The sequence below is a fragment of the Pelmatolapia mariae genome, linkage group LG3_W (assembly GCF_036321145.2).
Source record: "Pelmatolapia mariae isolate MD_Pm_ZW linkage group LG3_W, Pm_UMD_F_2, whole genome shotgun sequence".
In the NCBI taxonomy this organism is placed as follows: domain Eukaryota; kingdom Metazoa; phylum Chordata; class Actinopteri; order Cichliformes; family Cichlidae; genus Pelmatolapia; species Pelmatolapia mariae.
The window spans coordinates 15,399,319-15,423,424 of NC_086229.1; the positions used below are offsets into that span (position 1 = coordinate 15,399,319).

Consider the following 24,106-nt stretch of genomic DNA (forward strand, 5'->3'; position numbering starts at 1 on the left):
AGGAAAGGTCTTGATCAGCTGAGAGCAGAGACAGTGATTTGAGGTTCAGCTGTCAGAGTGAGGCTACCTCACTGCTGAAAACAGTGGACCTGAACTCCTTTCCTTGTGTAACCTCCCATCAGTTCACAATAGGCAGTTCTCTTTGGGTCCTCACAAAAGCAAAGACCTCTAGAGCAAAGGTGAGGTATTCTTCCTCCCTGCATGTGACATACAAAGAAACAGCAGACAGTCCTTCGCCTGTACGTGTGTGTCATGGTCCTCCAGGCCTGCTGTGTCACTGCCATTTCTCTCTCAGTATGAATATGTAGTGTTTTGTGTTTGTTTCTTTACTCAGACCTGCTGGATCCAGGATCCAGGACCTTCACCCTCCTCCTCTAACCATGCTAGTGAACCAGCTCCCATCTGTAAGTCTCTTTGCTGTTGTTGCCTCTAAGTTTACTCATTTGTCATCTCCTCTGTGCAGCAGCCCTGGTGTTGTTTCCCTACAGAGAGAGAGCGAGCTGTGGAGTAGTGCTGGTAGAAGTGCATCGAGGCTTCGAAACGACCTGAAACCGTCTCCACAGTGACACCTGCTGGACAATTTGGCTATCACCACATCTTGATGATGATATTCTGTGAAACAGTAACACAGAGAGGAAAGACTGCAGCGTTCCCTGTAATAACCATGTGTTTGGGTCACTTTAGGTTTTCTGGGAGTTCATGTTATCAGGTTTGTTTAACACACTGTCAAGCAAAGCTAGAGGCTGACATAGCATTAGGTTGTTTTTAATGAATTAAAAATCACACTGCTGTGGATGTTTTATCCTGTAACACTGGCATGTTGTTTTACTGAGTCTGTGAACCTTCATTACTTCTGTTGTTTATGATAAATTCACAGCAGAAGCTTCAGTGGGAATGAAAATGGGAAAAGAAAAAAACTAATTTGCCATGAAAACAGATAAGAAGTAGATCACCTGTATTTAATGGATGTGTTTTTTAAACTTTTCTTTTTACAGATTATTTTCTTTCTGGCGGTGCAGTGTGTGAGTGTCAGGTTACAGAGAGGATGACGTCACTGTTTTATTTCCTTCCTGAAAGCAGAGAGCAGGTTTTTATTGAGATACTGAAATCAGTTTACAGCAGTGTTGCCTCCTCTCTCTCTCTCTGCTGATAGGAGTGAATGGAGCTCTCGCCCTGAGTGAGCACTTGCTGACATGAGGCCTGGGACTTTCTTCTCCTTTCAAGAGACTGAAAGGAAGCTCAGTCATGTGAAAGCCTGGCTTTCAACATCCCATTACTCCTGTCAACCTTCTTTATCTCTTCGACCGTTTAACCCTTGGCTCTACCTTCAGTTTTTTCAGTTCAAGTTCAGATGGTTCAACTTTAGACCTGAGAGGAAAACGATACTTCTGAACCAAACAAAGGACTAAACTTTAGGATGGAAATACAGGATTTTACACACTAATGAAATGAATGGGACTAGATGAGAGGAGAATTTAATGCAGCTCAAGTTCAGAATCATGAGGCCAGATTAATGGCATGGTTAGTTTTCCCTGTGGTCTCTTTTTTCTGCCTGCCTGTAAGATCAATCTTTAACATCCTTTGTCCAGTGTATCCACTGTCCCTCCCGTGCACATGTCCACACCGTCTCAGTCTTGTCTTTCTAACTTTGCAGCGAGTGCACTTCCTTTACCAGCCTTAGTCCTTGTGTTTAAAGTCTCTACTCTCACCTCCACAGTCCTGTCCTTCCTTCTGTCTTGCAGCCTCTGAACAGCTTTCCTCGTCTCTTCCTTTGTTCAGTTTCCATTAACACCCTGTTGGTCAACAGCACCAGAGGCCATCATCATAAACCTGGGCCCTGACTGATTCAGTACGTTTATGATCCGCATGTTTGATTTTCAGAGATTTTATGCCTTTCCTGATTTTACCTTCCCTATTCAGACACAGTCAGATGCTGCTCTGGTTCCTCTGCTTCCTCAGATCTGCTCCCAGCTGCTAACAAGAGTTCAAACTGTCTCACTGACATCGTTTCATATGTATGAATGCGTGATACAGTTTCTACTCCTGGATCAAACTATAATGTTCTCCATGCCAACGTCACTTTTTTTCTTCACTGTGCAGTTTTTGAGGACTTTTTGCAAAAATGTAACACATTTGGTGTGTATATAGGCTACATGGCAAGTTCTGATTAGTAAAATAACACAGTGTGTAACATCCTTCAGCATCAATTTAAATCTCTGGAACGCTTGATGTAACCCAACTCTGACGATGAACACCTCAGTCTCACCTCAGCTGTGCACCAGTCCAACACTGTGTTCTTTACTGTGTATTCACCACAGAGAGGCAAGCTAGCCTAGTTCTGCCCTGAACTGCTATTTTTATGCAACCTTTAAATAAGACAAAGTTAGTACACCTCCGATTGTTATGCAGGAGCATTCACAATATGAACAAAATATATAACTTCACATCATATCCTGTCAAGATTTATTCTAAAAGACACTTCTTCAGCTGAGAGTCAGAGAGTGAAGACACACACGCTGCAGATTTGACTTGCGTTCACAGAGCGCTCACATCAGAGTGGGGCCCTGTGAAGAGCGCGCTCTGTTCTTGCACTTGTCTTTATTTATACACAAGAAAAATGAAAACATTTGTTCAGTGGAATGTTGATACGTGAGCATGTGCGTATGTGATTGTATGTGATTGTGTGTGTGTGTGTGTGTGTGTGTGTGCGAGGTCAGAACTGCTTGTTCAGCTTCTTACTATCGCTGTGGGAAGATTCAGATAAAAATATCAGAACACGTTTTATAAAGAACAATCAGTTCTAAGCAAGGAAAAGGCCATCATGCAGTAATCTATCACATGTAAACTTATATCATTAAAAGCTTATACTGACTACTAAGTACAATTTTCCATTGACACAAAGTTTGAAGATGCAGAACATGATGTTCCATCATCAGACTGTAAACAAACATCCACCAGGCTTCTTTGCTGGCAGAGGTGATGATTCTCCCATCAGGGATCAGTAGAGTGTATTAACCTGTGGTATAAGCAGCAGTCAGTGAAATATTACTGTTTCAGATAAGAAATCTAGCACATAAAAGCCAGGGTGGGAGGGATCTCTGCAAACTGACTCACGTCTGCAAGTGTGAGGCTCAACAAAGATCTGACTCTGCAGTCACAGACAAACAAAAACCTGCAGCTGGGAGATAGAAAACGCTGTCTGGGTCTTGCTGGATGTTGCTGGTCAGAGTCCCACATTAGCAGAGTGCTGCTTGGTCCCACTGACCCATGTGGACAGCGACTGTGGAGAACTGTTCAGGAAAACAGAAAAGAGAATTAAAATGACAAAAAGCCAAACAGGATTTCCACAAAGACTATCTTGGAATCAGCAATCAGAAAATCATTGGTTCATATTACAATTAAATATGACCCGGCTCCTTAAATGTAAGCAGTTCAGATCTGATCTGATTTACATCCTTCACACAGCACATGTGTCCAGGCTGTCAGGTAAACATAGAATTAATCTCAGGTAACATGACTCAGAGTAGAGATTCAGTAAGAAAGATTGCCAGCTCTAATATTATTACCACACCAACAGCTCAGATTTCTAGAAGTATTTAAACAAATGTCTTCTGAATATTCAATTCATGTTCACAGTGGGAGGGTAAATAAAGTCTGCAACACAGAAAGAGCTGTGATCAAGCTATTTATTACTGCACGCAGGAGAGCCAACACACATCAAACATCACAGTTCAGTCATGTCAGCTCTGCCACAGAAGTCGTGCTCCTACTCCTTTATGCATTCCAAGGAAGAGGGAGGAAGTTACGAACTGATCATACCACACTTCACACGCCTCGCTATGAAACCTAACGGATCAATGGTTACGCTGTTTTGTACCCTTGGCGTTATCAGCACCTTTAAAGGGAGTTGTTTTCTCAAACTGCTGACGCTGAAGTAAGTTCATCTAGTTTTAGAAACTTTCACTGAACAGTCTATAACAGTGTCACAACTAACCATATGCATAAGCACTTAAATACTTTAAATGAGAATAATAGAAAATGTCTATTACAGGAGCCAGAGCCTGTCCCAGTAGTCACAGGTAGAGCACACCTGGACAGGTACCAGTCTGTCTGCAACCCGTTCTCACTCCCGAGGCGTAAAATACTGACGATTTGTCACGTCCCTTAACTTCTCATGCTGACGCTAAAGGTACCCTTCCACGTTTTTATGTGACGCTGTGGGTTGTCAATTCATTCCAATATGATCCCGCTCGCGGCGATCAGAGACGCTTCAAGCAGAGGCTCCAGCCATCCATTTACACCAAATAATAACCCCGTCACGGCGAAACATGACGCCGTGAAGCACAATCTAACTATAGAACCGGGGACCCTCTCCGCGAACGGGTTTTTCTCCCGAATTTAATGCTTTCTTTTAATGACATCGTTAACATTTCTCAACAAAAACACATGAAAGTATCACTGATAATTCAACAATAAAATCGATTCATGTTGTGGCCATCACAGTGTTTTCCAAAGTGATTCACGATCTGACAGTGCGATCTGTTAGTTTTGGATGCGCTCGGCTCCAACCAATCAGACCAATTTATGCAGACAGCGCACTAATCCCGTAACTGCACACTACCCATAATCCTCAACCGCCGTTGCTATGGAAATGAAGATAACAACAGCTTGGTGCTACCCGTTATTCCTTTATTTACTCTAAAATAATAACCATTGATAATGCGAAAATAAACTGGCCCAGTGTTTAATTATGTAATTACAAATTGCAAATTTATTTTTATTTATTTTATTTTTTACAAATTGCAATATTTATCTACAGCGCGCCTTTAGCGACACGTCAACAGATCTTAAGCAAGGCGATTGGATGGTTTTTACTGCAATGCATCTTGGGAGTCGTAGTAAATGTATCTTTCAACTCACGGTCCTGCAGGAATTTTCCGACTCGACACAGATCTTAGCTAGGTAAGTTGTGATAAACTGTGGGTAATTTGCATGTTCACTGAAATATTAATCAGCTGATATTAAACTTGAATTTTTTTCACAGAGCAGTCTGTGTACCAAGAGAACTACTTCTGCAAAAGTTTATTTAATTTTTCTTTGTGATGTATTCCCATGTGTAAGACACTTGCTTAGCCACCCAGCTAATGTTAGTACTGCTCTATTTTAGCAATGTATCTTTTCTTTAATCAATTCAGTTTTTTTTTAACCCTATTCACGTAATTAACTCAATATTAACGACTTTAATCTCTAATCGATTTTTTTTTCTAAATATGGTGTAATAATGCCTCGTAATATAAGTTATTTCTTTGGTCATAAATTATTTTTGTAATCATTTAACCAAAGCAGACCTGCAATAATCCCTACATGTTACATTTTCATTTGCAGACATGACAAAACCAAAAACCAAACCATGCCCTTCCTGTCAGGCTCCAAACACCTGCAACAGGAAGACATGCAGTGGATGCCTGGGCAGCCTGAACGTAAAGGAGGGATTGAAAAAAAAACAAGAACAGTTTAAAAACATTAACTGGGCTGCCTCTGTTAAGAAAAACAGAAATGCGAGCAGGGTGGTTAATTCAGCCCAGTTGTCAGTAAGTTTAAAAGTTCTGATCTAATAAGTGGTTGGTCTGCTAGACAATTCTTTATTAATCACAGTTGTCAATGTTTTCTTGTATATCACGAAGTAAGAAACTAACAAGACAGGTATATACACATAAAAGAGCATAAATAAAAAAGTTATTCATATCAGAATAACATGATCACACTAAAGACATCAAACTACGAAAAACTTGTTAAAAACTATTTTTATTTAGGCTACTTCTGAATTTTAATTTAATCGGCTATTAACTGAGAGACAAAACATTTCAAGATGGATTTTATCATACATTTACAGGTTTGGTCACCATAAATACTTTTTAACTATCTACAACAATAAAACAACAAAGATGTGAAACTTAAACATCAATTTGCTTACAGACTGGCTGCATATGTTTTTCTTTGTTGTTCTTGCAGGTTTCCAAACTTCATGCCCTGGGCTACCAGCCTATTCTGTTTCTTGGACAGTTTGACCGTAAGGGCCGTATAGTAGGGGACGTGATCACTCAGATCGAACCAGCGGAAGGTGCTGCACGTGACATCCTCATGAAGATGAGGAAGCTTTATGAACACCTTCTGAGAAGTAAGATATGCTTTGTCCATTATCTGTAACCAGGTGTCCTTATCAGGTAGCCCATCCTCATAGGTACACCCTAGATAAGAAAGCAGATCATCACGGGGTACACAGAGACAAACAAGATGGTGAGGATGAGGATAGTTAACAGTCACCAGCTATTCTATTTTACTCTACTCTATTCTGTCCTATTCTATTCTATTATTCAGCCAAGGTTCAGACCAGTAACCGTCTTGCTGTGAGGTGACAGCTGCTCTACATGTCCTGTTGCTAACATGAAAATAGTGTTATATATGCCTTATTACCTCCCCATGTGGCGTTCACATCACCAAAGCTAGCCATCCTGAACCTCTGGTGTTACCCACCTGAACAATTTTGTATGTGTGTGTGTGTGTATAGTATGGTCTTTCACACTCATGTATATACAAATGTAATTTTAAAAATCTTCACGAAAACCAGACCTGATAATTCTCTTCGAGACTTTCTAGTATAACAAATGTTATATAAAGTTACCAATATGAACACCATTATTCTTAAATAACTTATATACTTCTTAAGAGGTTACCTGATTACCTTCCTTAGGTAGTTAGCATCACCATTGTACAAAACTCTTAAGTCACAGCACTAGCTTTAAGTGTCAAATGTTATGCACTACAAATTCAGATAAGTAGTGTCATCAGAGGAAAAAAATCATTAGCTATCTGGATTTATAGTCACACTCATTAATTTATTCATGTACAATGTAGAAAAGCACTACAGATGTCACACTACCCCCGAGGGCACTTGTACTGAATGATTTGGGTCAGTGAGAGTGTGTGAGATGACTTATTTGATGCCAATATTTACAAGTTGTAACTTTAGTAAAAACCTAACTGAAAACATGCAAAACACTACTTATTATGTGTTTATGTGTACTGTACATTTTTTCAACCCATTTTAATGAATGTGTAATATTTAAAATTTTGCAGAATTACAAGCTTCACCTCCTGCTGAAAGTTCTACACCAGCAGCTGGACCATCCTCTGCTGACAGTGTCGATGCTGGACCAGTCCCAGACCCAGAGGCTCTAAACGAGGAATTTATTCTTCATTTAGAGCCTGTACCAACATCTTCCCTCTGTCAGCCTCCTGCATCCTCCTCTCTGTCTCTGCTTCCTCCTGCATCTTCCTCTCTGTCTCTGCTTCCTCCTGCATCTTCCTCTCTGTCTCTGCTTCCTCCTGCATCTTCCTCTCCGTCTCTGCTTCCTCCTGCATCTTCCTCTCTGTCTCTGCTTCCTCCTGCATCCTCCTCTCCATCTCCACATCCTGCATCTCCCTCAATTTCTACGGTGTACACCTCTGATGTCCCAAACAAAAAAAGGACAAGGAAAGGTTAGACGTTATGGTATTGTAAATGTACGAAACACATGACAGGTTCGTTAACTTTGTTAAGATTTCTTTTTCTTAATGTTTGCATTATCTCCAGTTTTACAGACCTCATGTAAATATTTCATTTGTTATTTTTCAGAATGCCGAAAACACCGTACGCAGAAAATTTTCAAATATGAAGAGATAGTAGACAGGAGAGTTGTAAATGTAAGTAATTTAGCCTGCTGTTGTGCAGATTTGTTTGCATCTTTGGACTTCCTGGACTTGAACTGTGCCTGACTGACTATCCATGAGCTTTTGTGTTTGTTGAATCTACATTAATTTAGCCACTGAGTCTGTATTTTGCTCCAAATAGGACATTAAATAAGAACATACCATCTGATATGACCTGGTCGTGCTGCCTTCCTGGTGTTTACGTTCTTTAAAGTCCTCCTGACATCATGCTCAGAAGGAGTGATTGATGTGGAGGTGCTCCTTCCCATTCAGTAACATCTGCTTCAGTTAGTTTTGCTTGTGAGCCACAATGTAAGCAGTGTTGCTTTGCTGACATGCACTCGATGCTGGCAGTACAAGCATTGTAGTGGTTCTTATGTTTTTGTAAACTAATTGTATAATATATTGAGCCATTCAATAGTACATAAATGTTTATAAGCTCCTTTTTGTATCCAACTTGCATGTCTTTCTTAATTAACTGTTTGTTTATACCATGTTTTTCAGGAAAAAGAAGAAGTTAAAGTCAAGTGGAAGCCCTGCTTAACATGGTATGTAGTAACAACGGGAACAGACATTCATATTGTTGATAAATAGTTCTCAACTCAATTTGAATTCATGTATTTGAACTACAGTAAATTGAGAGCTTTTAGCAATCAAGCTGCTCTTCTGTGAGGAGCTTGATAGCAGTCCACCTCCAAAGTTCATTATGAGATTTGGAGGTGGACATGGTCAACACTTTTAAGAGTAGGCATAAGACTTTACTTCTTTATAGAGCTTATAGTTAGGGCTGGTTCAGGTCAGCCTTTAGTTATGCTGTCATAGGACCAGACTGCTGTGGGTTAGTGTCCCCCCCCCTCTGTCTGTCTCTTTCAGGGTTATGCAGGCTCACTATTGGTTGAAGATGCAGTCACGTCTCCTTTTACTAAAAACTCTCCCCCTCTCCCTCACCATCTGTAAGCATACATGTCTCAGTAATGCAGTTCATGCATGTTACTAACTAAACTTCTTCCCTGGAGTTTCTGTGCTCTCTCATCCAGCAGGTTCCGATGGCTCGTGGCTGCTGCTGTGGTCCTGCTTGACATCTACTACATATATTATTACTCTCTGACTTGATTTGATTAATTTATATTACAATAAAGGTGTATAAAGTATGACATGAATATAGAAGATATTTCATCCTAAAAAATTGTTATATGTCACAACCTAAATTATCCTATTTTGTGTGTGGTTGTGGTTGTTGTTTGTTATGTTTTTCTCCTGACAGTGGCAAAGTATGGGATGACACATGGGAACCGGCGCAGTTTTACACAGAGTAAACCAGGCACCACAGGTCGCAGAGATGGCACAGTTCACAGTTTGTAGTTCAGCATAAAAGTTCAAAATAAAATATTTTCTATACATTTCAACCAGTGCCAGTCTCTGTTTCACTCTCTAAGTGGCTTTTGTACCTAACACATTCATGAATCTGATCGATCAATAATATCTTCCCTGCACTCAATATCTCATAGTTTTACATATCAGCCAACATTATTGTCTACATTCTCATAAATATAGAAGTGACTTGCTTATTATAACATATTACAAGTTAAAGTAAATAACACCTACTGTGTATGGGAGCATAAAGCAAAGTTAACTGCACCAGTACCAGCTTCAGAACATATTGTATATTATATGTTTCTACCTTTTGCAATATGTCATGTTTAGATGCAGTGACAATTGCACATTTGGAGTTGTGGTCATATGTGGTTTTTATATACAGGGTATTAGAAAAGAAATTGACATTTTTTGCTATTTTTCTTGTTTGTTTGCAAATTATTATTGTGTACATATTACATATGTAACATTATTGTTAATATTATTAGATATCAAAGATACAATTTGATTAAGGGTTTTCCTGTCATAATTTCAATAAAAATGCAATTACACAAGTAAACAATAGGATCAAAATAAACTTTTAAAAAGTCTATTGATCTATTGAAAATGCTGATTTTCAAAACATTCTAGAGGAAAAAAGAGATAAAATAATCTGAATAGTAACAGTGATCTTGGATGATGATGGAGGCTTGAATGGATTATTCTGTTTCAATCAATAGGTTTGTATCTATGACAATAATTTGATAAGTTTAACAGGTTGGTTTAGGCCTGGCAATACAGCAAATATTCACAAACTTTGGTTTTTGACGAATGTTTATCTTTTTGGGGATGAATCTATCTGGCAAAATGATACAACCCTTTTAACCTCATCTTTATGTCTATCATGTGGCTATGATACTGGATTTTGGTTTGATGCATATGCAGGTTACAGCTGGGGAATGGCAGTATGTTGTGGGTTGATTTGGCATGTTCAACCATTGTTACACCAAACTCTCTCACTTATAACATGATCAAGGCCTCTTACTCAGTGTCATGGATTTTCTAGACTTTTGGGGACACAGGGCCAAAGTCTGAGGCAATAAGTCAGATCAAAGAAGGCAATGATTCTAAAATGGGAGTTTTACTTATGTCATTATATATATCCAGGAATATGTGCCTGAGGATAGTTGTCATGAAATCAATATTAAATCAAAGTATTACTTAATTACCACAGCTGACACGAGTTCTCCATAGCTGCCTGCTGTCTCAGGATCTGTCTCCAAAAAGGACCAGGGAGCGCTAACATGTTATGTTCTAAACCAGGGCTGCCCAATCCCAGTCCTCGAGAGCTACTATCCTGCAGCTTTTAGATGAATCCCTACTCCAACACAGCTGAATCAAATGGTTTGATTACCTCTTCAGCATGCCATCATGTTTGGCAAAGGCCTGATAGCAAGCCATTCACTTGATTCGGGTGTGTGGGAACAAGGATGCATCTAAAAGCTGCAGGACGGTAGCTCTCGAGGACCGGGATTGGGCACCCCTGAACTGATGAAGAAAATGCACATTAAAGATAATATAAACTTACTGAGTGAAGTAATATCAAGAGGATTCCTTTAGCTCCTATTGGGTTGGTTCCTTAATCAATGCAATACAGAATCATTAATCTGGTTTTATGTAATGTCCTTAAAACATGTCAAAATGAGGCTCACTAGTCTGTGTGGCCTCCACATGCCTGTATGACCTCCCTACAACACCTGGGCATGCTCCTGATGAAGTGGCAGATGCTCTCCTGAGGGATCTCCTCCCAGACTCCTGGACATTTTGTGGTGCAGTTGGTGGATGGAGCGAGACATGATGTCCCAGATGTCCTCAATTGGATTCAGGTCTGGGGAATGGGCGGGCCAGTCCACAGCATCAATGCCTTCGTCTTGCAGGAACTGCTGACACACTCCAGCCATATGAGGTCTAGCATTGTCTTGCATTAGGAGGCACCCGGGGCCAACCGCACCAGCATATGGTCTCACAAGGGGTCTGAGCATCTCATCTCAGTACCTAATGGCAGTCAGGCTACCTCTGCCTGACTGCCATTAGGTTGTCTTTCTAGATAAGCAATTTCATTTGCTCTGGGGCGAGTCAGTGGCTCGGGTGCATTCGGGGACTGTCAGCTCACCAGTGTGCTGGCATGCTTCTTAACAAACACACCGCTACAGCAAACATATCAATTGTACTTGCTGATTTCTTCGACAAAACACTGAACAAAAAAATTTACTTGTGAGTGTGCTGCCTCGTGCTTTTAAATTTTGTGATAATTTTGAGCAGCCCAGAAAGCATCCCATGAATTAAATTATGTTAGTCTATCTGAACATGTACACTAGTCATTAAATTACATGGGAAAGCATGATTATGGGTAAACAACTGCACCAAGGAAATTTCATTTTTCTTCTCAAAATGTAAAATGTCTGTTGAAAAATCACATTAAACAGAGATGTGATTAACTTTTTATTTTACCAAAAATAACATCAAGGATGACACAATCAGTCTTCATCAGAAGTGCTCAAATCACTCTCAGTGGCATCATCTGGAATGTCCTCCTCCTCCGAGTCCATTTCCAGGAGTGGTTGGTGGCTGAGGATTCTCTTGTACGTGTCCTTTACTTTTAGCATTTCAGCTTTCAGTTCACTTTGTTTTTTTAAAACCAGGCTATGGAGTCCCTTCTGTGCATCCTCCGACATGCCAACAAGGGAGGCTGTAAAAAGAACAAAACAAATAAATATGAGTGAAGTCAGAAAAACAAACAAAAAAAACAACAAAAACCCTCACCTCATAAACACAAGGAATTAGGATCCTGTAATTAAACTTTTTTTAAAGGGAGAAGGCAGTGTTAGCTAGCAATCTAGATATAGGTAAAAGATCCAGTAAGACTTTAGCATCTGCTGTTATTTTCAATCGATTTGTCAAAAAATGAATAAATAAAAGATGTGCTTACAGTCTGAGGAGATTGTCCCCAACACCACAGATCGCATTCGCAACACTGTCCAGTGATGCCGCATCTCCCTGCAAAGGATCATCTCCTCCTCTCTCAGGCGCCTCACAGCCATCACCTTCTCAAAGACCTTTCTCTTTGTCTGGAGGTCTGCAGCAGCTACAGTTTAACAACATCAGATGGGAAAACATAGTAGCACGTTATGACTCAAGAACAAAACATTCAACTACTGCTCAGATACTGGGAGTTTATTTAAAAAGGATATTTATAAATCAAGAGCTTACGTTCACTTGTGCTCTGCCAGGGCCAAATGTCGGTCTGGATGAGGGCATCACTGGATACGATTTGCTTTGTTGGTTCAGCAAGCTTGTTGTAGTCGTCAACAGCAGCCGCCAAGCGTTTCTTCTCATCTAAGATGACCTTGCGAATTCTGTGTCGCCTCTTGTTGCTATCTGTAAATAATCATAAAAAAATTCACACCTTCACATAATGTTTATATTTACATTTTAATCTACACTCATCAATTTGTTTGCTAGAACACGCATCACATCCAGCTTAAACAAACCTGGATCTGATTTTATTCTGTTTACAAAGTAGCTGTACAAGCTGTACAAATTAAGTATCAAACGGTCCATTTCAAAGAAACTGGGACGTACCATTTTGTCTGTAAAGACTTTGTGTTCGCACTCTGATGATGATGACAAGCTCCTCTATTCGTGCCTGCAACGCTCCAAGGCTGCCATCAGTTTGATCAGTTTCTAAGTGAGAGGAATATTAATCAGAATACAGGATGAGTAACAGTCACCAAACTACAGTGGACTCTGTAATCACTGACTTGATGATATTCATTATAAGACATCTGTAGCCTTCGTGTGCTGCATTATCATTAGATAACAAGTATGTCGGTGTTCAGGTTTATAAAACCAACTAGTACGACATCATTTCAACCCAGGTTCAATCCAATTTGATGAAACGCAACAACTCTGCCATAAATTCTGCTTGTACAAAACTTATTTTTCATTGTTTGTTGACACTGTCAGAAAGATATTAACTCTACCTTAAGTTCTTTAATGAGGCCATGGTGGGTCCTATGGTGCATTATATTGAGACTCACCTTCAGCCCATTTCTGCACATCGGCCACCCATTGCTGCAGTGTGTCGTCATCCACACCCAGCTCATTTTTGGTCGCATTCAGGCTCTCCACTTGTTCTCTAAGGATCCTTATGATCTAAGAATACATTAATAAATGTCATTCACATTGATGTTTTTAGAGTACAGGTGTTTTTCCCCCATTACCACACACATTTAAATGGTTTTTGAAAAAAAAAAAAAAAAAAAATCACCTTGAGATATCTCTGGCTCAAAGTGCGGCCCAGTTGTTCCACTTTCCTTTTGTTCCAACCCAAAGCCAGGAGGGTCAGCATGTCTGTTCGCCCTGCATTTCAATTAGTATACAAATAAGAATTAATGAGCAAGATACTGAGTGGAATCTCAGACACGAACACATACCTGCTTTAGACATGTACTTCGTTGTGATGGCCGCCCTAGACAGGAAACTGTTTACTTGTTCCACCTCTTCTCCAACTGTAGAACCGGCCCCATCCTGAAACGCACCTCCCCATTTGATCTATAGAAAGGAGGTCACAATACATGACTGCTGAATTCATTCAACCTTATAACAAAATGTCTCAAACTAATCCAAAACTACAAGCTGCAGTATACCTCGCATTTCCAAGTGTGAGCCTTTGCATGCATGACGGAGAGAAAAGGACGCATTGACAAGAGGTTCCTCAGCTCAGGGCACTGCTGAGCCACCTTGGTTAAATAGGGGAAATATTTACAGGCCACATCGGAGCAAAGGAACGTAATATGTCCTGGGACGTTAGCTGCCAACTTCCTCTGGAGAAAAAGGGGGTAAGCAAAGATCTCCCCTCGAAACATGTTCAATGCAGCTAAGAGGACTCCGTGGCGACAAAGAGCTATTTCCATGCCCTCTTCATCCAACTTCCCAGTGGACTTTTTGGACGACTCCTTTGCTGCAGTCCAAGATGAAGATCCGCACAACCCTTTCCCCGGGACCTATACACTCAAATATTTTAACATAAAAGACATGACATGATTAAGCCCTATCAGGGACAAACTTTTTCAAACAAATGCATAACAATTAGCTGAATTAGTGTTAAGCCACACAAGACCTCATATCTCCCCAGGACAGCACTGATAATACAAAATAAAAATCATGTTGTTTTTGTTTGATTTTTTAAATACACATGGTGACAAAAGAAAGTATACATTAAGATAAAGTAAAGTAAATAATATTACGACAACACCAAGAGTAAAATAAAATAAATATCCACCCATCCATATATGTATACACACACACACACACACACACACACACACACACACACACACACACACACGTGTATATGGTTATGGCATTAATGTCATTTTAACAAGATTAACGCTAACAGCACTAATATATATATGTGTATCTTACATGATTTGTGTGTCTCTGGATGTATTTCACAAACTCAGCAACGTCCTCATCTTTTTCAATGAAGACACCTTCAAAGTTCCCCTGCTCTGAAGTGCTGAACAAACACAGTGACAGTTGTTTGAAAAGAAACATTAAAATACATTTTTCTACAAATCCATATTTGATTTATGTACACAATGCATAACGTACCTTGCATTAGATTGAAAGCGATAAAGCTTACGGTTTCCATCAACTGAGACGGCAAGCATGTCTGGAGTGCAGGAAGGGCAGCTAAAGCATGGCTCCTTGCACATCCTGTCCACCTCAAACTTTACAGCACTCCACTCCAAGAAACTTCTACTGAAGGCATCAGCTGATATTCGGCCAGTCTTTTAATAGAGGGCATACAACAGAATATTCAAGGACAGTCATCATAAACATTGATTTGCACAATTTCCTTAAACTTGGCAAATTTAGAAACTCACCCTTCCAAAATGGGCTGTTCGTTCATCCAGCATTTTGACAAATGCCTTAAGTGACATCCCTGGTGCAGCCTTCTTAATGTCATAGAAAGACTGAAAGACATCCATTGAAAACAGGGTGCAGAAATTTAAGGTGCCAGGCCAATATCCACTACCCAGGATGTCCTTAACTGAGGGGGACCACATTAGGTCACAGCTGGAGCATCTCACCACTGGCAGTGCAAGGTTATAACAGCCTTTAGAAAGGATAAGGATAAATTCAGTCATGGCTCAAAGCATTCATTTTTTTTCATGTTGTGAAGATTTCATGTTTTCAAATTGATCTGGTAAATCCAAATGACCTTTGACAGGTGCCCACATACATACATACTGCGGGCCGAGGGCAATTCAAACCAAGATAGCAATGCACAATTTGCAATTAAACCTGCAAACACATCTATTGTGTATGTACTGTGTGACAAAAGGGCAACTTACCATTTATGGTTACAAGAGCCACAATTGAGCCGGGTGAAACCTCAACGTTACCTGCTGGGCAGTCACACACATGGTCTGGCCTTTGCACAGGCAACAGCCGAACTAACATTAAAACACACAATATATATATAAAAAGAATTGGAAATTAACCGATACACAATAAATATACAATAACAGCACCCACTCATAGTACATAGCAAGAAACGCATAAGACTTAAAAACCGTACCTATTGGCTTGTGAAACTCTGATGAAGGCTGCAAAAACCCTCCTGTTACTGCCTCTCTGTTGTGCAGGACAAAGCGTGTGTGAACTGCAATATCACACTCAGCACAAAGGAATGGAAGAGGAAGGCAGTCCAGACACCTCACAACTACTTGTTTGCCACACTGACACACATGGTGTGACTGTGGATCCAGAGTAGCTAACATATTGTCTATAAGACAAGGCCTGGCCTCTTTCCACTTTTGCGAGGACACCATATTTCTGATCGCCCAGTGAGTAGCAGCTGACTCAGACGACGTCTCACAAGTCATGGCTGCGTCCTCTTCTCCATCCTCCAACAACTGAAGGAGCTCCTGACGAAGCACCTCAGTTCCATACACTAACAGAAAAAAAAGAAAGAAAGGAAGAAACTCTTCCACATAGTGAAAAACACCCTAGGCAGTATGTTTCTTAGGACTGCACAAAAGCCCTGCCTAACTCAACTATAACAACAAATATAAAAGTAAACAGAAATCACAATATATACAAGAAGGTAAAGTACCTTTTGTTGGGTTGACACTGGTAACATAACTAGTTTCTTCACGTGGACATTGATGCTGATCTCTGGACACTGGGGGGAAAAAAGAGATTGAAGAATATTAATTACTGAAATTGTTTGGTGAAAACAAGTTGTGAGATAAAACCAATGGTTGTGTGAACACTGACCACGTGGCATGCAAGTAGTACTTCGACTGGTTGATGGTCTTTGAGGAATAAAATCTCCCTGTCTGTCACGTTTTTTCCAGCGCACTGGTCTTGGCTGAGGTTCACTCTGTGCATCATTCTACGCAATTAACAAGGAACAAAGGGAACACCTAAAATACAGTCTATGATTAAAGCAAAGATTATCAAACATCTTAAGTTAACCAACTTAATTTGACATAAACTTGTATATACACATATATAAAAATTTATTTAAAAAATTAATAATAAAATACAATTAAAATTAAATTAATAAAAATTAAAAATATAACGTTTACTTTACCTGCATATCTTGAAGGAGTTTGTCAGCAGCCTGAAGCTCTTCCTCCAGCTCGGGATCCTCTGAATCACTCATTTTCAAGCTAAAGAGGAAAGAGATTTTGCAGAACTCAGTGACATAAACACATAACTAACGCAACTCAAATGATTTTCAGTCTTGGTGCTCCGGTTAACGTTAGCAATTAACGTTAGCATCAGCCGTTTATAACGAGCTAGCAGAACTCTTAGCGCAAAAACTGCTTTACGCACCATGTGAGGGTATTTTGCAACACACAAGTCCTTTAACGTTTGTAATAGATTTAATCCATCGTTTGATTAAATGGCTAATGCTGCAGTAGCCACGTGTAGGTAGGTTACCTAGCAAGCATGCTGACGGTAGCTGTAGCCATTTTTAAATGCATTAAATCGTTTCCGAGATCAGTCACCTCTGTTTGTTTGAAGCTTTTACGAAAAACAAACTTTGAAACACACTTCAAGGTATTACTTTAAATATATGTATTTTTTACATACCTGCATTAGAATCAATCAGTTCCGCCTCATTTTCTTATTCTTATAAATGGGTCTCTCCGTTCTCCCATCATCCTTTGCTTACACCGGTTGCGTCTGATTGGTTGGAGCCGAGCGCATCCAAAACTAACAGGAGTGGTGAATTAATCTATAAATGTGTTTTACATGTGAAATGAAAATAATAAACCTAACAAAGGTTTATGTACGTTAAATCTGCGCACTTTCAGATCGTGAATCACTTTGGAAAACACTGTGTGATGGCCACAACATGAAGCGATTTTATTGTTGAATTATCAGTGATACTTTCATGTGTTTTTGTTGAGAAATGTTAACGATGTCATTAAAAGAAAGCATTAAATTCGGGAGAAAAACCCGTTCGCGGAGAGGGTTCGCCGTGACGGGGTTATTATTTGGTGTAAATGGATGGCTGGAGCCTCTGCTTGAAGCGTCTCTGATCGCCGCGAGCGGGATCATATTGGAATGAATTGACAACCCACAGCATCACATAAAAACGTGGAAGGGTACCTTTAGCGTCAGCATGAGAAGTTAAGGGACGTGACAAATCGTCAGTATTTTACGCCTCGGGAGTGAGAACAGAGGACTAACAGAGAGACAGACATCAGAGTAACAAATCGATTTAAAATTAATGTAAGCTTGCTGCAGCTGTATGTATGAACATGTGTTTCTGTGCTCACAGTCCACCTCTCAGGAACCTGCAGTTCATTTTAAGTCTACTTTAAACAGACCTCACAAAAGGCTGATGTGGCTGGATCAGTAGTCTGATTTAAGTACGATACCTTTGGCCAGGGATTAATCTGGTACATCTCTTCACTGCAGTCTTACGTATTTTCCCCACACCTGAATAAAAAATAATGATATTTACAAATAACACATTCAGCTGATGCAGCCTGACTCAATCCTAAATGTTCAGCACACACAGAGACACAGAGGGACTGTTTAAAGTTTAGTGTTAACCTGAGTCACTGATCATTTACAGTATTACAGAGTCTGTCAGTCTTTGCATGATGTCCACGTCACTGTAAGTTTCTAGCTGACTCTCAGGTGTGACAGGTGTGTGTTAAGGTTCAAAAATATAGGGAAGGAAACACAGGAGGAATGCAAGTAACCACACTGGTCCAAAGGGTAAAGACGATGATTTTAATGAAATGACACGCGTGGGAGAATGAGCGGACTCCGTAAGCAGACAGCCCCACAATCTCATCCTCCTAACATCAAAATACAGTTTTATATGCATCAGAGTATATTTAGTGACGCCCCCTCATTGCGTCATCACATACATCAGCTTCAAAACCACAAATGTTCTATTCGACAACCTAAGGCACAATTAAAAGTACACTGGCTTCCATCTTCTCCCCGGTGGTTTCCCGTAAGCCAGCTCAGCTCTCGCATCGTGCATCTACTGCTTCATCAGTCAACTCTCACCTACACCCTAACAGTGTGTGTGTATGTCTCTGCGCGTGCACAGAGTGTGCATCTGCTCTCTGCACCTTAGTTGACCTCACTTAGGCAACCAGGCTAAGGCCATCCTGTGTTGTGATGATCTTAACTTCTATGTAAAATGTATAAAACAAATATTTCAATCTACTACAACTACTTAAAACTTAATCAAAGCTTAATCAGACGTATAAATGCATAAAAGATGATAATAGCATCATCAAAACTCTGGTTTTGGTTTCACTTCCTGCAAAAGCATGTAACTTTTCGACTGAATAAATACCTGTCTTGTAACTCTGTGACCTGTAGATCTCCCTGTAACTTCAAAGACATATAACTTCCTGTCTTCTTTTAGCACAGAGTTACTCTTTCACCCTGCAGTCTGCATAAACATTAAAATTATACATTCCAAAGCACTTCGGGTTATAGATTCAACTCAACAGTTTAAAGTGGTTTTTTTACTGGACCTGTAATAAAGGCTAATATGATACCAATATGTTTGAACATCTGAATGCAATATCAATACCTCTTGTATCAATACTTCTTGTATACATATGCTTGCTACATGATTATGATGCAACAGTAATGACAGTAATAACAGAAATAACAAAATAATAAAAATAGAATTAACCAAAATAAAATAATAAATGGAAATAACAAAAATGACAAAAAATAATACTTCGTTCCCAACATGTGCCAGCAGGAAAGAGTAATAATAACCTGCATCCTGAGGTTTGTCCTGCAGGATTAAAGGAGCCAGGCTTTGTTCACACAGCTAGGATTGTATTTTACACTGACCCTGGGTCAGTCTAAGTATCATACAGTTTAAACGAAGCACTGAAACTTGCACACATTTATAACAGATGCATTGAAGCTAATCGGGATATTTACTGTCAATCTGTGGCTGCGATTAATCACTTTACTGGAAACTTTATTAACTAGTAACTTCATCAGTCATGACAGAAGCTAATATTTCTGTGCTAACATCGTTTAAACCAGTGGTTCCCAAACTTTTTTTGCTGGGTCCCCTTTGTTTTACAAGAAAAATTTGCCCGCCCCCCTCGTGCGCACAAACACATCCTCCAACCACACACACCTATGTTTTGCTCCATCGCGGTTTATTTCACACCTCAAACATTTAGTAAACAATTAAGCAAATACAAGTAATCTGCAGGTAGTAAGAAAATAAACTACTGACTCTTTTATGATGCATCCGCACCTACACGGGTATTTTTGAAAACGCAGCTGTTTCGTCCACACGTAAACGGCGTTTCGAATCACTGAAAACAATTTTTTTTTAAATCCTTTTTTGTGATATTTGAAAAAAAAGAAAACAGGATATAATCAGATTAGTTGTAGATATTTAGTAAAGGTGATCACAAGGGAATCCCACCGAGTAAAAAGCTATCAGTGCTGCTGTACATCTAATGCTACAATTGCATACCTGTGGGCGCAGCAGCAGGAGCTCAGGGACTGGGGAGCCAGGAGAAGCAACAGGGGATGCTCTGCTGCAGAATCAGTTGGTTCTATCAAGACAATATTAAATGTTAACAGGTTGAATACAATAATCATAGCGAAAGTATATACAGTGGTCCCTCATTTATTGCAGCAGGGGTTGTCAGAATAACTAGCCCCTCGCCACGCACTTTATACACTTTTTTCCCCACACACATGAACATTAGTCACAGTTCTCACAAGTTGATTCTCAAAGTGCAAACCTTTGTAGATTGCAAAACGTAAAAGTATTATTATGCTGCGTTTTGTCTTCATCTGCCTGCCACTTTCGTGCGCCTTTTTCCCTCGCGGTGCAGGTGTCTATTCCCGAATGAGGGTCATAGTTATGGGTGTTTTTGTGCTGTTTTATCTATTGGACGTGATGGTTATAAAAACAAAACATGATAAATTTGACAAGCGCAGGAGACACAGCACGGAGGAGATTTGTCAATCAGGCTGCAGAATGCAATGCTGTACTGTGCAAAAAAAATAAAAAACAGCGAAAAGCGAGGCAGTGACGGATGAGCGGGACCACTGTGTGCTGTTTATTAATAAACAAAATGTATTCCTATATGACAACATGCATAAAAGCAGAACGGTATTTGTACATCAGTAGGAAAATAGCGGTGGCTTGCTAGCTTTTGTGCGGCTTCCTCGGGTCAGTGAAAAATTTCAAAAGAGAAATGAATGAACTCACCAGGTTGCCCGATCTCTTCACATACAGTATCTTCCTCCAAGCTCGGTCCTTTTTATTCCTGTCTTGGTACAGAAAGCAGCTGGTGTCGTACAGCTCCGGGTTGTTTGATACAGCGTTGATTAGCCTTCCCTCAATTGAAGAATGAAGGGCTTTGGCTGGATCTGCCCCTTTGACCTAGGTCACAGCCACATCACCAGGCTCCTGATTGGTTGTCGCGGCGCGATTTGACGCTGGAGTTCAGATTTTTCCAACTCAAGTGGTAGAGGCGAAACACGCGTATGCACAAAATGCAACACAAAAACTGACGCGCGTGGTTTTATTCGCGAGCCAAAACGCGCCAGACGCGGTACACTGATGCCCGTTTCACGCGTTTTCGCGAGGCAAATCTGCTTCCGAATTTTCGCGGGACCCGCAATCGCGTGTCATCGCGCTTTTCCCACTGACTTTACATGTAAACCTGACGCTCTGTCCGCCTCTATCGCGTTCGGGGTGAACACACCGTAAGTGTTTAAGGTATGTGCTAACTAAAAATAAAGACAAGATGATAGTTCATTGAATTTAAATGAAATTTGCAGATTGTTTTGATGAAGTTTAATAAACTCAGCCATCTGCTCCTTGCTATCTAAAATATAACAGGACACCGGAGTATATTCTCGAGCATCTCACACTTCTGATAATCAGTTGTCTGCTTGACGTTTATTCATCCATCCATCCATCCATCTTCATCCGCTTTATCCTGGGCTGGGTCGCGGGGGAAGCAGCCCAAGCAGAGAAGCCCAGACCTCTCTCTCCCCTGCCACCTCCTCCAACTTATCCGGGGGAAAACCAAGGCATTCCCAGGCCAGCCGAGAGATATAATCTCTCCAGCGTGTCCTGGGTCTGCCCCGGGTGCTCCTTCCGGTGGGACATGCCCGGAACACCTCACCCAGGAGGCATCCTTTTCAGATGCCCGAACCACCTCAGCTGGCTCCTTTCAATGTGGAGGAGCAGCGGCTCTACTCTGAGCCCCTCCCGGATGGCTGAACTTCTCACCCTATCTCTAAGGGAGAGGCCAGCCACCCTTTGGAGGAAGCTCATTTCCACCGCTTGTATCCGCGATCTCGTTCTTTCGGTCACTACCCACAGCTCGTGGCCATAGGTGAGGGTAAGGCCGTAGATCAACCGGTAAATTGAGAGCTTCGCTTTTACACTCAGCTCCATCTTCACCCTGACAGACCAGTGCAGCATCCGCATCACTGCAGCTGCAGCACCAATCCATCTGTCGATCTCCGGCTCCCTTCTCCCATCACTCGCGAACAAGACCCCGAGATACTTGAACTCCTCCACTTGGGGCAGGAACTCATCCCCGACCTGGAGTGGGCACTCCACCCTTTTCAGGCTGAGAACCATGGCCTCAGATTTGGAGGTGCTGATCCTCATTCCCGCTATTTCACACTCGGCTGCGAACTATTCCAGTGCAAGCTGGAGGCCATCACCCGATGGAGCCAACAGAACCACATCATCCGCAAAAAGCAGAGATGACATTCTGAGGCCACCGAAGTGAAAGCCTTCCGCTACTTGGCTGCACCTAGAAATCCTGTCCATAAAAATTATGAACAGAATCGGTGACAAAGGGCAGCCCTGGCGGAGCCCATCACCCACCGGAAACGAGTCTGACTTATTGCAGGCTATGCAAACCAAGTTCAAACCAAGGGAACCTGTCATCCACCCATTCACACACACTGAAGACGTGTCAGTGGGATTAAGGATGTCCTCGAAGTATCCCTTCCACCGCCTGACAATTTTCCAGTTGAAGTCAGCACCGCTCCACCAGCACTATACACAGTGCAGGTAGAGCACCGCTTTCCCCTCCTGAGAAGCCTGACTGTTTGCCAGAATCTCTTCGAGGCAGTCTGAAAGTCTTTTTCCATGGCTTCTCCAAACTCCTCCCACACCTGAGTTTTTGCTTCAGCCACTGCCCAAGCCGCATTCCGCTTGGCCTGTCGATATCTGTCGGCTGCTTCCGGAGTCCCACAGGCTAACCAAGCCCAATAGGACTCCTTCTTCAGCCTGGTGGCTCCCTTCACCTCTGGTGTCCACTATTTGGTTCGGGGATTACCACCACGACAGGCACCAACCACCTTGCGGCCGCAGCTCAATGCAGCAGCTTCAGCAATGGAGATGCTGAACATGGTCCATTCAGACTCAATGTCCCCAGTCTCCCTCTGAATGCTGTTGAAGCTCTGCCGGAGGTGTGCGTTGAAGATCTTGCGGACTGGGGCCTCTGCTAGACGTTCCCAGCACATCCTCACTATACATTTAGGTGCACCGGGTCTGTCCAGCATCCTCCCTCGCCACCTAATCCAACTCACCACCAGGTGGTGATCAGTTGACAGCTCAGCCCCTCTCTTTACCCGAGTGTCCAGAACATATGGTCGCAGGTCTGGTGATACGATTACAAAATCCATCATCGACCTGAGCGTACTGGTGCCACGTGCACTTATGGACACTCTTATGTTCGAACAAGGTGTTCGTTATGGCCAAACTGTGATTTGCACAGAAGTCCAATAACAGGCCGTTCCTCCCAATCACGCCCCTCCAGGTCTCACTGTCATTACCCACATGAGCATTGAAGTCTCCCAGTAGAACAACAGAGTCTCCAGGTGGAGCACCTTCCAGCAACCCACCCAGGGACTCTAAGAAGGCTGGGTACTCTGAACTGCCACTTGGCGCATAAGCGCAGATGACAGTCAGGACCCGTTCCCCGACCCTAAGGCGCAGAGAACAAACCCTCTCATCCACCGGGAAGAACCCCAATGTACCGGCAGCAAGCTGAGAGGATATTAGAATACCCACCCCAGTTCTCCGCCTCTCACCAGGGGCAACTCCAGACTGAGACAGAGTCCAGCCCCTCTCCAGGAGACTGGTTCCATAGCCCAAGCCATGCGTAGAGGTGAGCCCGACTATATCTAGCCGGTACCTCTCAACCTCACGCACTAACTCAGGCTCCTTCCCCACCAGAGAGGTGACATTCCATGCCCCAATTGCCAGTCTTGGAAGCCGGGGATCAGTCCGCCAGGGCCTCCGCTCCTGGCCACTGCCCGGCACACAATGCACCCGACCCCTGTAGCACCTCCTGCAGGTGGTGGGCCTGCGGGAGAATGGGCCCATGTACCCTTTTCTGGTTGTGCCCGGCTGTGCCCCATG

The 24,106-nt window shown here is 41.7% G+C and overlaps 1 protein-coding gene and 1 long non-coding RNA gene across 2 annotated transcripts; both read right to left on the reverse strand.

Moving 5' to 3' along the window:
• Nucleotides 1-11,639: 11,639 nt before the first annotated feature.
• On the reverse strand, nucleotides 11,640-13,675 carry LOC134620872 (uncharacterized). The gene is made up of 7 exons (XM_063467201.1): nucleotides 13,599-13,675; nucleotides 13,433-13,524; nucleotides 13,203-13,317; nucleotides 12,745-12,846; nucleotides 12,373-12,540; nucleotides 12,092-12,247; nucleotides 11,640-11,851 (listed from the first exon to the last, which is right to left on the reverse strand). The coding sequence occupies exons 1-7, from the start codon at nucleotides 13,609-13,611 to the stop codon at nucleotides 11,640-11,642; spliced, it is 858 nt and encodes a 285-aa protein (XP_063323271.1). The 5' UTR covers nucleotides 13,612-13,675.
• Nucleotides 13,676-14,066: 391 nt separating this feature from the next.
• LOC135932454 (uncharacterized) lies at nucleotides 14,067-14,845 on the reverse strand. Its single transcript, XR_010573534.1, has 3 exons — nucleotides 14,779-14,845; nucleotides 14,590-14,683; nucleotides 14,067-14,168 (listed from the first exon to the last, which is right to left on the reverse strand). It is a non-coding gene; the product is annotated as an uncharacterized LOC135932454 (long non-coding RNA).
• Nucleotides 14,846-24,106: the final 9,261 nt, after the last annotated feature.

Coding starts and splice junctions, on each gene's coding strand:
- LOC134620872 (XM_063467201.1), bottom strand. Junction 12,847..13,202: donor TGTGCAGAAATGGGCTGAAG/GTGAGTCTCAAT, acceptor CCTCTCACTTAG/AAACTGATCAAACTGATGGC. Junction 12,541..12,744: donor AAGTCTTTACAGACAAAATG/GTACGTCCCAGT, acceptor GATTATTTACAG/ATAGCAACAAGAGGCGACAC.